Source organism: Salmo salar, chromosome ssa16 (genome assembly GCF_905237065.1).
Source record: "Salmo salar chromosome ssa16, Ssal_v3.1, whole genome shotgun sequence".
NCBI classification, from domain to species: Eukaryota; Metazoa; Chordata; class Actinopteri; order Salmoniformes; family Salmonidae; genus Salmo; species Salmo salar.
In genome coordinates, this window is record NC_059457.1 from 53248141 (window position 1) to 53265065 (window position 16925).

At 41.7% G+C, this 16925-nt stretch overlaps 1 protein-coding gene and 1 long non-coding RNA gene across 2 annotated transcripts; both read left to right on the forward strand.

Annotated features, from left to right (window-relative positions):
• Positions 1–1447: 1447 nt before the first annotated feature.
• Positions 1448–7141, forward strand: nppc (natriuretic peptide C). The gene is made up of 3 exons (XM_014149863.2): positions 1448–1658; positions 3158–3450; positions 6690–7141. Exons 1-2 carry the CDS (start codon positions 1566–1568, stop codon positions 3425–3427), a joined length of 363 nt encoding a protein of 120 aa, XP_014005338.1. The 5' UTR covers positions 1448–1565; the 3' UTR covers positions 3428–3450; positions 6690–7141.
• A 1945-nt stretch (positions 7142–9086) lies between these two features.
• LOC123727853 (uncharacterized) lies at positions 9087–16258 on the forward strand. Its single transcript, XR_006759785.1, has 2 exons — positions 9087–9241; positions 12757–16258. It is a non-coding gene; the product is annotated as an uncharacterized lncRNA (long non-coding RNA).
• The last annotated feature ends 667 nt before the right edge of the window (positions 16259–16925 follow it).

The window sequence follows — 16925 nt, forward strand, 5'->3', positions numbered from 1 at the left end:
TGCTCGTCGATGGAATTTTTGCCTTAGAATGTAGGTCGGGCAAAGTGGTATAAGTGTTTCACATCTACACAGCATCATTTCTTCGCTGCATTTTCAATCGACAACCATGCACTACTGAAGTCAAGAGCGCGGCAACTTGCTCTTAAGAGAAACGCGCACTGCAGATGTCGAAAGACAACGTGTTTCCTTTATGAAAAAGTGTTAGAGAATCGTTTAAAATGTCTGTTTCTGAATTACAGTCCTGACATGAGTATTAGATTTGACCATGGTTCATTTAAGGTGCTTGTGCGTAACCGGAAGTACGCATAGGAAACGGAGCATCTTAACTTGGGCTCCGCTATGTTATCTCTGTCGCATCAGTGATGTTTGTGGGGTCTGACAGGCTCGACAAATCCAATGAACCATAGGCTTTTGATCGTGACTGACGGGTTAGAGTACACGTTATAGGGACAGCAGGCACCTATAAACGTAATGCTTGCAGTTGCATGGGAATCTCACGGCAGATTAAACCCATACATCTCCCGCAGGTCGATGCCCAAATGGATGCATTGATATAAAGTAAATGAGCATCAGTATCGTCTAATATCCACCAATTACTGACAATAACCAAGGAAACAGTCGATGAAAAGAGCGCATATTAGGCTACTATTCTACAGCAGGTCCACACGTTTCAATCTCATTTACAAGGAGGTTGGAGCCGTTGTAATTGCCTAGATCTTTTGAAGTCAAGTTTTAGAGACTCGGGTTTTAAAGTTACGCATGATTCATTATTTTCTTCACGTGTTGGAGCACAGGCTGAATAGGCCTATTTGTTATTATGAGTTAATGTATATCAATAGCAAATACCGCTGACTAACGAATGCATCATTCCAAAAAAAAAGGTACATTTCTTTACCAAGACAGTACATCTTTTGGAATGGTGTTTGATACATTCTCCCCCCCCCCCCCCCCAATTTGGTAATTCTGCGTTAATGAGTGGGTTTATCATTACCTAACAAGTCAGGTCTTGATTTCTTTGGAACTCATTGTCCAACCTCATTTCCTCGCGGTGGGTGGTTGACATTTTAATATAGTATCGTGTGTCTGCCAATGCCACACTGATACAGTTGTGAATTACATATCATTTCTCATTTTCAAGCAAAGCAATTAAGTACTGTTTTGGTGGCAAACCAGTCGTAGTGATGCATGGTGAAACAGTAATGTAATTGGGTTTTTTTTGTTTTATTTCATTAATTTAAGCCATAATGACCAGTGTCCGTAATCATTTTAATTCATAATTTAGCATGACGCGCTCCTCAATAGATTACGCAGGTAGGCCTATGCAGAAAAAAAAACGAAATTGGCAAGGTACAAGAGGGAGGGGGAAGGAAGACCATTACGCAGGTTGTCATGACATCACCAGCGGCTGGCTATAAAGCGGTGAGTAGTAATTCGGAGAGTTAGAGTAGCACTTGGGAAGCTTGGAGTAAAGACCGACGCAGAGACAGAGAACCAATTGGTTAAACAACCAATATCATTTATCGTATACTGAACTTCGCCAAAGAGGAAACCTTTACAACAACAGAATGAACATCTCACATTTGGTGGCATGTGGACTTATGATCACCCTGCTTTCACTGCGGACAGGGGCGAAGCCTCTGACACCGGCGCAACAGAAGGTGAGTTCACTTCATTGATGTGAGCGCTGTAATTTGTCAGTGGAATGCGATTCTTTGGAGAACTATATATGCATGGTGCGCAGCTATAGCTTAACTAATATTATTCACATTACGGTGCCCCGAATAACATCAACAACAGATGCAAGTGTATAGACTACTGGGCATGTATATCTTGGTATGCAGACTATCAATGGCCATGTATCATATATATATATATAGCCTAGGCTATACTATACACTATACCAAGACCATTGCATTTACATTACACCGCTCATATTGAAGATCGAGGTTTGTATCTTTCTTAACGTACGCATAGGCTATTACTGGAAGGAAATGCTTGCTTTTTTATTTTAAAAAACCATCAGGGCGATATATGGATAGATACTGTGTTCTACGGCGAACCTACAGCCACTTAGGCTACTTAATTGCATAAGGCTGACTATATTCATGCTGGTACCCAAGCGTGCGTCTTGAGAAGCGCTCGAGTGGACATAGGATACGAGGACACAGTGACCTTTACATGTAGACTACCCAAATTAGCTTTTGCGCGTCCTACATGTAAAATACATGTTGACTTAGTAGGCTATATAAGGCAAACAATCTTACATGTCTTTGAAAACGTGTTTTTTAAACCAGAAAACATCCCTTTCCCACCCGTAGAAAAAGCGCATCTGCCATCCAGAGACTCATAGCGCAAATATTTCAACGACAAAAACCATTGTGATGTCCTTCAATCAACGTGGAAAACTGATTGAATTTGCAAAAAGTCATCAATGTAAGGGAATTTAGTAATTGTTTTACCCAACTTTAAACCTAAATACAATGACATAGTTAAATAAATAAAAAAAGGTAGTTGACAACTCAACCAAATGTAAATGAAAACAAGACGCCGAACTGACTTCTGTGCGGAGTGGGTATTCCACTGCATGCGCACCTGTCTTTCCAGCTGCGTCCCATAATCCCCGGGACTGGGAGACTCATTTCTCACCAGTGTTTATCGCTTTATTCAACGAATGTGCAACAGGATAGGCTACACACCGTTTCCTATGTGTTAAAGCGCAACTGTAGCCCATGGCCACACACAAATTTAGGATTTGGTTTCAAAGGACGGCCCAATTAATTGCAGCATTTTATGTGATTTCTATTCAGTAGCTAATTTAGTAGCTACACGACGTGTTCTGACCTGTCTTTTGGTTCTTCCCGCCATGACTCAAGTGTAGACAGCACTGATATTACTAGATTTAGCCTATAATTGCGGAAAGGTTTGATATGGAACATAAATACATTTATAAGGCCAGTTGAAAACAAAAGTGTTGGGAAAAGTGCCGGATAGTGAGTTTACTGTTTGCCGAAGTAGGCAATTGATGTCCCGAATACGCAGATTTTGTCGTTAATCAGAATCATTCCCAGATGAGCAATCTGCTGACAGGTGCTTACACAAGTCGTTTCCATGGAGAATGTATTATCTAAAGCGGGTGTCTCTTGTTTCTGTATCTCAGTCTCTCAGAAGTTTGCTGGGGGAGGAACTGTCGGAGTTCATGGCGTCGGGCGAGAGAGAGCAGAGGCTGGAAAAAGTGCGCTCCCGGGTACGCTTGCTGAGAGACCTGCGCATGGACACTCGCGCCAAGGCCATGTGGGCGCGACTGCTGAACGACCAGCCCAGCGCACGGAAACACAAAGCAAACACCAAGAAAGGATCCGCGGCCCGGAGCGGCTGCTTCGGACACAAAATGGACAGGATAGGCACCATTAGCGGCATGGGCTGTTAGAGCAGGCATCTCAAGACTTGTTGGTAAGTAACCTAACCTAATCTCTCGCGCTATCTCCCTTTCTCCATGCGCAATTGCACATCCTGTGATTAATAAATCAGGAGGAACGTACATCACCACCACTTTAGGATGGGAGACAAACAGGCGAATGTTATATATATATATATATATATTTTTAAAGACCATTGGAAAACAACCTAATTTGAAGACAGTTCTATTGGCCTACTACAAAATCCCCATTGTAACTCCTGTGAGAATTTCAGATGAGTCACCAATAGACTACTGACTGTAAAAGCGTTGAACAGTTTGCAGTAAATACCCATGTTTTAAATTTGTATTTATTTTTATTTAACCTTTATTTAAGGATAAATGTATGCTCGTGGAGGTGATGAGGTGGCCCCTTGTGAACATGTCAGACTGGCAACATGTTGCAATTTCTCAACCTGGACCAGACCTTTCAGAGGGCAGGTCCTCAAAATAAATAAATAAATACATTCATTCATTTCTCGATATTCATAAAAATCAAGCTAGCTCACTAGCAGAGTTACATTCATCATCAACATCAATGATCCGCTGATAGCCCACCCTCCCGATGTAAATCATGCATTTAGGAGGCACTGTAACTAGCTTGCATTTGTGATGAGTGTGTTGTTGCGGAAATAAATTGGCCTATGCTCAAAAATGTTAAAATGTTGTGACTTATCTTCAATGCTCTCAAATTCTTAAATAACGACTTCATAATATAGCCTAGTATTCGTACTATTTTAACTCACAGTGGCTTGTTAGCTAGAGTCTAGACTACCTGTGCAACTCCTGACAGAAGAAGGGATGGAGTTGGACCGGAAGGTCGTAGATGCAGCGGCTCCTCGCTTTGTCTTTCTGCCTCTCTCTGTTTCGCGTAGCAGCCAACCAGATCCAATAATGATGATTATGTAAATCAAGTGTTATTCAGTGTCAATCAAATGTTATGCTGCTGTGGCAGTACAGTTGATATTTACACTAAGTAGCAAGCTACACGCGATCGACCGGTCACCGCATCTCAAGCCATGCATGTTTGGATTCTGGGCATGCGAGCTCCGTACAGGGCAGGCCACCAACGGACGGGTAAGGGTGGCGAACTTGACGAAGTCACGACTAATTGCGGGCAGAACAACAACGACAAAAATGTATACAAAAAAAATATTATTCCACCACCAATAAGGGCACTTGGCGAGTGGGAGGGCAAAGCGACAGGTGCTCGCCACTGGTAGACTCCTCCACTTGGCGCGTGGGAGGGCAATGGGACAGGTAGACTCTTATCTGTGCACGACACATGCCTGACCTCAAACTTCAGACTAGGGATAAATCCTACAGGCTAATCCTTTTGGTTTAGGCCTACTGACTAACACAAACACATCTTATTAAGACTGCATTAGGAAGAAGGATAGGGATGGACCTACAAATGCATCTGCTTCTTGATTGAAATCATGAACAATCAACTCCAAATGGACTTTTACAAGCTGTCCATCTATGTGCTATCTGCATATGCATTTCCTGTGTGGGACAGTGGGAGAGAGAATTTCAGGGCATAACGATGTGTCCCACTGATGCTGTAACAGAACATTGTATTGACTTGTGTTGAGGACAAAAGCCCCGTAAAATGAGATCACGAATCCCCTCTTGAAATGTTTGAAGTCTGTGGGAAGCGATCAAATTGGCCTTAGGAAGTCCATACACATTGCAGGACATCGTCATAAGTAATCATAGCTGTTGGCTGAAGGCCTAATGGGACAGATGTGAACACGATGAGGACATGTCAATGACTTCATAATTGTCCCACAATCCAGTCTGCTTTATCAATGGCCTTTGGCCTGACAATAAGATCTACATGTAGATGTCAGTGTTAGGCCAAAGGCCGTTGATAATGCAGAATGGATTATGGGACCAATTATGAAGTCATCGACCAGTCTAGTAGGTAGGGAGAGGAACAACTACACTGAGAGAGGGAGAGAGTGCAGGTTCCTCTCTTTGTAGATGGACACACTCACAGAAAACATCTGACACACACACACACACAGCACCCTAGGAGGAATGTTCCAGGAAACCCTTCCTTTTTGCTCAGATAGAAGAAAAAAAAGCAGAACATTAAAGGGGCGGTATGCAGAATGAGGTAATGAGGAAACCAGGTGAAACGCGTTAGCGCGGGGTGCTTGGCCTTCATGTGGTTGTGTGTGGCTAACAGTGAAATCCTGCCTGGGGGAGGGGGGGGGGGGCTGGTGTGGCGCCTTGCGTACGCTGTGGCTCAGACTGTCTATACAGTATGTGACTAAGTGTGTATGTTTCTTGGGCAGACACCTCTCTTCCTCCCTCTTCCTCCCTTGTGAGAGATGAGAGGAGTATTGGGCAGTCAATTAAGGATTGTGTGAGAGGCAAGGGCTGGACTGTGGTTGGTTGGAGCAGAGGTGTGCATTGAGACTGTTTAGTTAGAGGGTTTGTTTTAGTGAGACTGACAGGATAGAGGGTTTGTTTTAGTGAGACTGGCAGGATAGAGGGTTTGTTTTAGTGAGACTGACAGGATAGAGGGTTTGTTTTAGTGAGACTGACAGGATAGAGGGTTTGTTTTAGTGAGACTGACAGGATAGAGGGTTTGTTTTAGTGAGACTGACAGGATAGAGGGTTTGTTTTAGTGAGACTGACAGGATAGAGGGTTTGTTTTAGTGAGACTGACAGGATAGAGGGTTTGTTTTAGTGAGACTGGCAGGATAGAGGGTTTGTTTTAGTGAGACTGGCAGGATAGAGGCTTTGTTTTAGTGAGACTGACAGGATAGAGGGTTTGTTTTAGTGAGACTGACAGGATAGAGGGTTTGTTTTAGTGAGACTGACAGGATAGAGGGTTTGTTTTAGTGAGACTGACAGGATAGAGGGTTTGTTTTAGTGAGACTGACAGGATAGAGGGTTTGTTTTAGTGAGACTGACAGGATAGAGGGTTTGTTTTAGTGAGACTGACAGGATAGAGGGTTTGTTTTAGTGAGACTGACAGGATAGAGGGTTTGTTTTAGTGAGACTGACAGGATAGAGGGTTTGTTTTAGTGAGACTGGCAGGATAGAGGGTTTGTTTTAGTGAGACTGGCAGAGGATCCGCTTTATTTTGTGTCCATATCTATATCCAGTTTTCTGTGAACAGAGCCGTCTATTTAGAGGTTTCTGTGAACAGATCTATATATTTAAAGCTTTCTGTGAACAAATCCATCTAACCAGGTCTTTTCTTCTTCTTTCTTCCCAGAGCATTCAGACGATGGGTTCGGACAACTTGGATTAAGTTGGTCCTCGCCTGAGGAAAATTGCCTAAAAGTGACCGATTTTTGGTACGAAAAGCCAACATGACCAACATATTCAAGGACTGAGACAACAATGATAAAACCAACCCATATGTATAACATAAAGACCAACACACAATACAAAATGGCGGATAAGGGTGGAAAAACTAGAAACCGCAAAGCTGTATATTGTCGCTGCTGCTGTACATTCGTGTACTTTCATTCCGCATAAATGTATTTATGTTTTAAAAACTATTTATATGTTTATAAAAGAGATATTTATAAATATGAGTTTTATTTATGCAACATTTTGAAATGGATGCAAACTGCAGGTCAATTCTGTTTGTAACCTTTTTTGTTGTTGTCCTAAACAGTTGTAAATGTTTTCAAAATGATTAAAAAAAAACCATTACATGCACGTACGAGTCTCCTCCCAGTTTCTGTATATGGGGAAAACATGTCTAGGGCTCTATTCAGTGAGAGTCTGAGTCTGAGGCTTTGTTCTGTGATAGTGGACCGCTTACATAGGCCAACAAATCTCTTCATTGAGTGCTGTTGTAAATTCTAACTTTTTAAGAGGGGCAAGTGAATGGACAGAGAAATACACAAACTGTTAGGCAAGACCAAATGCAAATATAGATAGTGTATACATAACTTGCTTCCTCTCAACAGTTTCATCATCAGAGTCAACCGTTGTTTCTTAAACTGCAACAGCTTTTAACATGGCAGGCTGGAGTGCTTGGATATCACCATTAATCCTCATGAAGGTCACGTATGGATGCAGGGGAGCACCTTTTCTAAAAACCATGTGAATGTGCGTATTCATCGGAACAACTACAGCAGAGGTATCCTTAATCGCCTGGATGTTGATCATTAGGGCACACGACACAAAACGTTTTGAAATGTTTTTACAATGGAAAAAAAAAAAACGAAAATGAGCATTTCTTATTGGAGAAGTCCCTCCCTATTTCAATCTGTTCTCTTCCATTTGGTACTTATTGAACACAACCCTGCAACCAGCTTTAGATAAACAACCATTTCTTTGAACGAAGGCAAGTGTTCAGCTGTGTGATATTTAAACACAGGAGGGCAGCAGTGAGCAAATGTGGAATTCTCCCCAACTGTACAGGTGCATGAGCTGTATGCCAGTGAGACTGCGCTAAGGCAATCAGAGACCACTGAAAATGATAACATCTAGCTCCCTGCAACTCCCTGCAACATCTTTAGCACTGATTGAAGTGATTTCAGAATATGAAACCCATGCGGTAGCTGGGAGACAGGGTAGTCTATTGACAGAAACATTTGAGTGGTACGATATCGAACATGTAAAAATGGACAGACCTTCAAAGAATATATAGCAATACATGTGATCAATTTACTGTATTTACCATAATGCTTGGTGTAATCAACACCATTCGCCCATCTCATGGTCTCTCATCTCATGGTCCATTATTTTAGTTAGAGACTACATAGGAATCCAATCTGTTGCAGAGAAGTCACTATGAAAAGACAGGAACATGGAGGTTCTGTGTAAGAGTGACGCTCTCTCCTAATTTGATTTGTTCCTATCTAAGAGGAAAGGGGATACATGGGAAAAGGACATCATATTCTTGTTTAATGAGCTGCGCCTCAGTCTTTGCCATGGTCTTGTTTCTAGGGCCGTATTGGAAATTGTGAGACCTAATTAATTTAATTTCTCCACTCAGAGGAATAATATGTTGGTGGATGGTCATGGGTTTGTGTAATATAAACCTAGGACACCAGTTGACTGTATTTTAATCAGTCATCTGTTCTTTATGAGTAGTTTCTAGGGCAAGAACAGCCTAATTGTGACTCAGCCTAATTGTGACTCAGCCTAATTGTGACTCAGCCTAACTGTGACTCAGCCTAAATGTGACTCAACCTGCCTCATAAGACTTGTCTGTAATGACACCTTATTCAAGTTTCCAGTTTTATTGTCACATGCACAAGTACATTGAAATGCCTTTTTTGCAAGCTCTAAACCCAACAATGCAGTAATCTATACCAGTAATAAAATATTACACTACAAAGTAGAACAAAAACACACAAGAAATAGAAATAAGAAGAACACAAGAAAGTACGTACAGTGCCTACGGAAAGTATTCAGACCCCTTGACTCTTTCCACATTTTGTTACGTTATAGCCTTATTCTAAATTTGATTAAATAAATAAAAATCCTCAGCAATCTGCACACAATACCCCATAATGATAAAGCAAAAACATTTTTTTTTTTACATTTTAGCAAATGTATTAGATATAATAAACAAATACTGTTCTGGCCCCTGTAGTTGGGTTTGAGTTCCTTTAGGGGATCATGTCATTCCATTGTTGACCACTTGGGGGCCACTGTCCTGTGCCGAAGTGTGTTGTTCGTTTAATGTGCTGAACCTTGTAGAAGAAGAATTGTTTAGTTCCGAAATGGTGAAAGTCACTCTGTGGAGATGCAGACGTTATCAAACTCCATCCTTCTTGCTATAATTTTGTAGAAGCATTGTCTGTAAGTAAAATTAATCCTAACATATTTGGCATTCAATTCATGATGATATTTTGTACAGATTCATGAATCTTGATAGCCACATGGATATCTGTTCAGTGCATTTGATCTTGTCATGTTTTGGAGAATTATTTACTTCTGATTTAATGCATAATGCTGTATATTTCTGTGTTTATGAACATGTATACATGTACAATGAAGCCTAATATTCAGTTAGCATACAATAAGTCATACTTATTGTTATTTTCATTCTATATTTCAGTTTTACTAATTTCAGTCACTATTACTGTACCTACCTTCAACACAACAGTAGCTGTACCGGTTCTATCGATCTGCTAAGCTTAAGAAGGGGACTCTTTTGCGAGGGTAGAATAAATAGACAGGATTGTGTCGAGGCACAGATCTGGGAAAGGGTACTAAAACATTTCTGCAGCATTGAAGGTCCCCAAGAACACAGTGACCTCCATCGTTCTTAAATGGAAAAAGTTTGGAACCACCAAGGCTCTTCCTAGAGCTGGCCACCCGGCCAAACTGAGCAATCAGGGGAGAAGGGCCTTGTTTAGGGAGGTGACCAAGAACACGATGGTCACTCTGACAGTGCTCTAGAGTTTCTCTGTGGAGATGGGAGAAACTTCCAGAAGGACAACCATCTCTGCAGCACTCCACCAATCAGGCCTTTATGGTAGAGTGGCAAGACAGAATCCACTCCTCAGTAAAACGCACATGTTTTGAGTTTGAGTTTGCCAAAAGGCACCTAAAGGACTCTCAGACAATGAGAAACAAGATTCTCTGGTCTGATGAAACCAAGATTGAACTTTGGCCTGAATGCCAAGCATCAGGTCTGGAGGAAACCTGGCACCATCTCTTCGGTGAAGCATGGTGGTGGCAGAATCATGCTGTGGGGATGTTTTTTAGTGGCAGGCACTGGAAGACTATAATCAGGATCGGAGCAAAGTACAGAGAGATCCTTGATGAAAACCTGTTCTAAAGCGCTCAGGACCTCAGACTGGGGCGAAGGTTCACCTTACAACAGGACAACGACCCTAAGCACACAGCCAAGACAATGCAGGAGTGGCTTAAGGACAAGTCTCTGAATGCCCATGAGTGACCCAGCCAAAGTCCGGACTTGAACCCAATCAAACATCTCTGGAGAGACCTGAAAATAGCTGTGCACCAACGCTCCCCATCCAACCTGACAGAGCTTGAGAGGATCTGCGGAGAAGAATGGGAGAAACTCCCCAAATACAGGTGTGCCAAGCTTGTAGCGTCATACCCATGAAGACTCAAGGCTGTAATCGCTGCCAAAGTACTGAGTAAAGGGTCTGAATACTTATGTAAATGTGATATTTATTTTTTTCATTTGCTAAAATGTTTAAAATATATTTTTGCATTGCCATTATGGTGTAGTATGTGTTGATTGATGAGGATTTTTTTAATGATTTATTTATTTATTTTTTAACCCCTTTTTCTCACCAATTTTGTGGTATCCAATTGGTAGTTACAGTCCTGTCCCATCGCTGCAACTCTTGTACGGACTCGGGAGAGGCGAAGTTCAAGAGCAACCCAGCCAAGCTGCACTGCTCAGGGATGCAAATTACACTGTTTTGAATCCAAAACAGGTGACCGATGTGATTCGTGTAGATCCAATGAGAAAGGTTTGGAGGGGGGGGGTTGGATCACTATTGGCTGTAAGCGAACGAGTGATGCGCGTTTGGAGCAATACTGGCTGTATCCAAGGCTCAGCCAATCATTGACATAACAACAGAATGCAGCGTAGCACCCGACTGAAGAGAGAAGAGACAACCAACTTACTAGCTACAGCATCAGCTAGAGCTCTGGAAAGGCAGCTTGCCAGTTACAGCATCAGCGAGAGCTCTGGAAAGGCAGCTTGCCAGTTACAGCATCAGCGAGAGCTCTGGAAAGGCAGCTTACCAGTTACAGCATCAGCGAGAGCTCTGGAAAGGCAGCTTGCCAGTTACAGCATCAGCGAGAGCTCTGGAAAGGCAGCTTGCCAGTTACAGCATCAGCGAGAGCTCTGGAAAGGCAGCTTGCCAGTTACAGCATCAGCGAGAGCTTTGGAAAGGCAGCTTGCCAGCTACAGCATCAGCGAGAGCTCTGGAAAGGCAGCTTGCCAGTTACAGCATCAGCGAGAGCTCTGGAAAGGCAGCTTGCCAGTTACAGCATCAGTGAGCGCTCTGGAAAGGCAGCTTGCCAGTTACACCATCAGCGAGAGCTCTGGAAAGGCAGCTTGCTAGTTACAGCATCAGCGAGAGCTCTGGAAAGGCAGCTTGCCAGTTACAGCAGCACGTCCCCCTGAATGATAACGAAGAGGTAACGTTAGGTGAGAAGCCTGACCAGGGAAGCGTACTTCATGAGCTGTAACCGAAAAACAACTGGCATTTGGAAAGTTTTAGGTGAGGGAGAAAGTGGTGGAACAAGTATTAGCATTGGTAAGTATCTTGCTCGCTGGATAGAATTCTCCGTTAGCTAGCCAGAGAAATGTTGAGCAACATTAGCCAACTCATCTGATCAAATAATTGACTTTATGGTGTGAAAATGAGCTTGTTAATGAAGTCAGACAGCTAACGTTAGCTAGCTAACATTACAACATCAGATGAGCTGACATTAGTAACCTAACCAATTCGCTACAGTATCAACTGGTATACGACTCCTTGCCGTTTCTCAAGTTATAACACGTTAGTTGCTTACTGGACCCTGGCAATCTGTGTGAAATGTTAACTAGTTAACTAGCTAACGAACTAACAACTATCTGTAATGTTTTCCCTCTACAGTATGTGGTTAATTTTCAGAATGAGAGAATTAGGTGAAAATGAGGCGTTGCTTGTTAAACAAGTGGATTCAGGGATCAAGTGTAGCTAGAGTTGGGCCTGGTTTAAAATGGATGCCACTATAGAGGTGAAAGGAACACCACACATTTTACCTCTTTCTCACTTCTGCTGGCACATTGTAGAACAGATGTCCACAGGCAGAAAGTGTACAATGTAATAATGTGCAGTGTAGCCCAAAGATATTGTTTTTGTTGTGTTGAACTTGACATTAACACGTGTGAGTGAGTGAGGGGTTATATATATTTTTTACTCATTGAATGTTATTTTTGCACACATGTAGCCTTGTGCACTTGATTGATGTCTATAGTGGCCACTATAATAGAGCAACAATATAGCCTGTTTGTTTCATTCTATATCTACTTTAAGATGTTTTTTCCCCCAAGTGCAATATTTATGTGTGTGGTCACAAGCGTTCTATTGTAAAGGCTGTCATGGCTAACTGCAATATTAGTGTATTGTTTTTTTCTCAAGACTTGAGTGTCATTTGCAGTAAAGTCTAGGCAACAAATAACATTGGATTGCTTTCTTTACATGTTTTAGCTGTGAGTTAGGTTCACATGAAGCACTTTTTATTTTACACACAGAGACTGATCATGTAGATCATATTCTGTTGTTTAATTAGTTAAAATCTATATTTCCCCCTAACAGGGATTGTTTTGTATGTTTCAGTGCAACAACAAAAAAAGTGTCACCTTTTTGGGCCCTCAGCAGTTTGCATCCCTGACTGCTTCTTGACACAGTGCCAGCTTGACTCAGAAGCCAGCCGGAGGAAACACCTGGCGACCATGTCAGCGTGCATTGCGCCCAGCCCGCCACAGGAGTCGCTAGTGCACGATGCGACAGTAACATCCCGGCCGGCCAAACCCTCCCCTAACCCGGACAACACTGGGCCAATTGTGCGCCGCCCTACGGGTCTCCCGGTCGCGGGCGGCTGCGACAGAGCCTGGACTCAAACCAGGTTCTCTAGTGGCACACCTAGCACTACGATGCAGTGCCTTAGACCACTGCGCCACTCGGGAAGCCCTGAAAGAAAAAAAAAAAAAACATTACTCAATTTTAGAATAAGGCTGTAACGTAACAAAATGTGGAAAAAGTCAAGGGGTCTGAATACTTTTCAAAGACACTGTAAGCTGCTGTATATACAGGGTCACTCAACCGTGTGGGAGTCAAAACCATCAGTTTAGAATTTCCTGTCATGTACTGAGGAAATGTAACAGTTTAGGGGGAGGAGTGGGGGAAGAGGGAGTAGTAGGGGAGGAGAGAGTGGGTGGGGGAGGAGTGGAGGTCAATCTGGTTGTATTGAAATAGGATCACCGCCTGGTATGGCAACTGCTCGGCATCCGACCGCAAGGTGCTACAGAGGGTTGTGCGTACTGCCCAATACGTCACTTGGGCCAAGTTTCCTGCAATCCAGGACCTACAGTGGCTTGCGAAAATATTCACACCCCTTGGCATTTTTCATATTTTGTTGCCTTACAACCTGGAATTAAAATTAGATTTTTGGGGGTTTGTATCTTTTGATTTACACAACATGTCTACCACTTTGAAGATGCAAAATAATTTTTATTGTGAAATAAACAAGAAATAAGACAAAAAAACCCGGAAAACTTGAGCATGCATAACTATTCACCCTCCCCAAAAGTCAATACTTTGTAGAGCCACCTTTTGCAGCAATTGCAGCTGCAAGTCTCTTGGGGTATGTGAACCCAAAGCATTGAGGTTAGCCTACATCATCCTCAGTAAATACAGAAGTACCTGGAGGGTGAACCCAAAGCATTGAGGTTAGCCTACATCATCCTCAGTAAATACAGAAGTACCTGGAGTGTGAACCCAAAGCATTGAGGTTAGCCTACATCATCCTCAGCAAATACATTAAGTGTAATGGTCTGCATATCCAATCAAACGTCACTAATGGATAATAAATTATAATCTATAGATCATTTTACCACTCCCCTTCTCCCCTCCTTGGAAAACTCAGATTGCCCTTGGTGTATTCCAGTGGAGGCTGCTGAGGAGAGGACTGCTTATAATAATGGCTGGAACGGAGCAAACCATGTGTTTGATGTATTTGATACAATTCCGCTCCAGTTATTACCACGAGCGCGTCCTCCCAAATGAAGATGCCACCAACCTCCTGTGGTGTATTCCACATCAGTTCTGTCATTGTCATTCTCACCAACGGCATGAGCATGTAGGGTCAACATTTACCACCAAGTCATTGGATCTCTGTACGTACTTGATGTTATGAAACAACAAGCAAATGGAAGAGTTGAGGGTTGGGACTGTGAGGCTGAGCTGATTCTTTCTGTGGTACTCTCTACATATGATCATAGCTGCACAGAATCTCTGTCTCCCCACTGTAATTTCTGGTGTACAACAGGGAAAATAACGATGGCTTTCTGTCACGCCCTGACCTTAGAGAGCCTTTTTTATTCTCTATTTTGTTAGGTCAGGGTGTGACTTGGGTGGGCAAATCTATGTTTATATTTCTTTGTTGGCCTAGTATGGTTCCCAATCAGAGGCAGCTGTTTATCGTTGTCTCTGATTGGGGATCATACTTAGGCAGCCCTTTTTCCCACCTGTGATTGTGGGATCTTGTTTTTGTATAGCTGCTGTGAAGCCTGCAGAACGTTACATTCGGTTTTGTGTTTTGTTGGTGTTCATCTAATAATAGAAAAATGTACGCTTACCACGCTGCACCTTGGTCTCATTCCGACAACGGACGTAACACTTTCTCTCTCCCCTCCCCACCCCTGCCCTACCCTCTCCTTCCTCTGTTTTAGCTGAAGGCCTGTCTGCCCTTACAAAATAAACACGTCAAATTTGTAGTTTGACATGTGAAAATCGTATTTTCACAATTTTGAGCTTACATTTCAAATGTGAAACCATATTTTCATCTGTATTAAATGTGGAGTTAACACCACCTTTTCACATGTAAGAAGAAAAACGTGTTTTCACCTCACGTGAATTGTACGGTTTCACATGTTAAAAACTCTCACGTAAGAAAACGTCACGTGAAAATTTCACTTTCACATATGGAATTGCATTTTCACATGTAGAAAACAATCATGTAAAAATCACATTTGCAGAAAACTCCTCGTGAAAAATCTATCTTTCACATGTGGAATTGCAAGTTCACATGTGGTGGTGAAATAGTGCTATACTCCTCACATGTGAAAAAGGTGGTGTTAACATGTTTACACATGGAAATGCCAATTCTGTGAAAAGGTCATTTATTATTCTCAGGCTAAATCAATCACTAATTTCTGAGCCATCCATTCAGAGTGTTACTGCTGCAGGTGCGCGCCTCTCTTCATACGTTGGTCAGTGACAGTCGGAAGAAGCCCAGTGAAAAGAACAGAGAAGCTAGAGCTCCATGTCTCCTTATTTATCCTGTTTAACATGTTCAAATTAGCGAGGTCAGAGTTCATCATGCTAACTCAAGTTAACATTTTGTAATTGTAGTGCACAATTTTTTTTATTTAATGGCATTGTATGAAAGCGTTCAAAATACACTCAAAACATCCAACATACATTATCTATACAGCTAAAAACAATGCAATGTCAATGGAGGCTATATGTAGTCTTTTCACATTCCTGACCTTTGATCTTTGTGACTGTGCAGTCTGATGCTTGTTGTGTGTCTGATCTGTATAATGAGTGAAGGTCTTTTTCATTTATTTTTTTTATGTTGTCTGTCTGTTTGTCTATTTTTGTATCTTTAGGTTATTTGTTTGTTTCTATTGTTTTTGTTTTCTGGTATGATTTATGTGTATTTTTCTTACTCTCTAAAAGCCACAAAACAACAGCAAAAAACAAGTTGATTTTGAGGTTTTATGTAACTAGGCAAGTCAGTTAAGAACAAATTCTTATTTACAATGACGGCCTACACCAGGCAAAAACCAGACGACGCTGGGCCAATTGTGTGCCGCTATATGGGACTCCCAATCACGGCCGGATGTGAAGCGCCACACGGGTCTAAGACACTGCATCTCAGTGCAAGAAGCGTCATTTATTTATCCATTTTTGTGTAAAAAAAAATAAAAAATCGTACATAACAGCTCAATTTGAGCAAATTATGAAATTGCCATTAATCACGATTGCTCATAGCAAATCTTGCAATAAACTCGATGTATTGTTTTGAATAATGAATAAACAGCCCTAGTTGACATTAAACCGTGAAAGTATAGCGGTCATTTATCGGTCATGGTTGCTCATGGTCACGTGATGAGGTAGCCCCTCCTGTGACTACAAAGTTAGTGTTGTCCCTATTGGTCAAGACGGGTTGTAATCCCGCCAGTTACAAAAGCACATATGTAAAACTTATATCCGGTTGTGTAAAGTACTTAAGAAAGTACTACTTAAGTAGTTTTTTGGGGTATCTGTACTTTACTATTTATATTTTTGACAACATATTTTTACTTCACTACATTCGTCAAGAAAATGTGGTACCTTTTACTGAATACATTTTTCCTGACACCCAAAAGTACTGAGTGTTGGAGTGTGCCCCTGGCTATCTGTAAATTTAAAAAACAAGAAAATGATGCCGTCAGGTTTACTTAATATAAGGAATTTGAATATATTATACTTTTACTTTTGATACGTAAGTATATTTTAGCAATTACATTTACTTTCGATACTTAAGTATATTTAAAACCAAATACTTTTAGACTTTTTCTCAAGTAGTATTTTACTGGGTGACTTTTACTTGACTCATTTTCTATTAAGGTATCTTTACTATTACTCAAGTATGACATTGTGTACTTTTTCCACCACTGCTTATATCACATGTGAAATGTTGGGTAACCACGTGTCTGACTCATGTAAAAATGTAATGT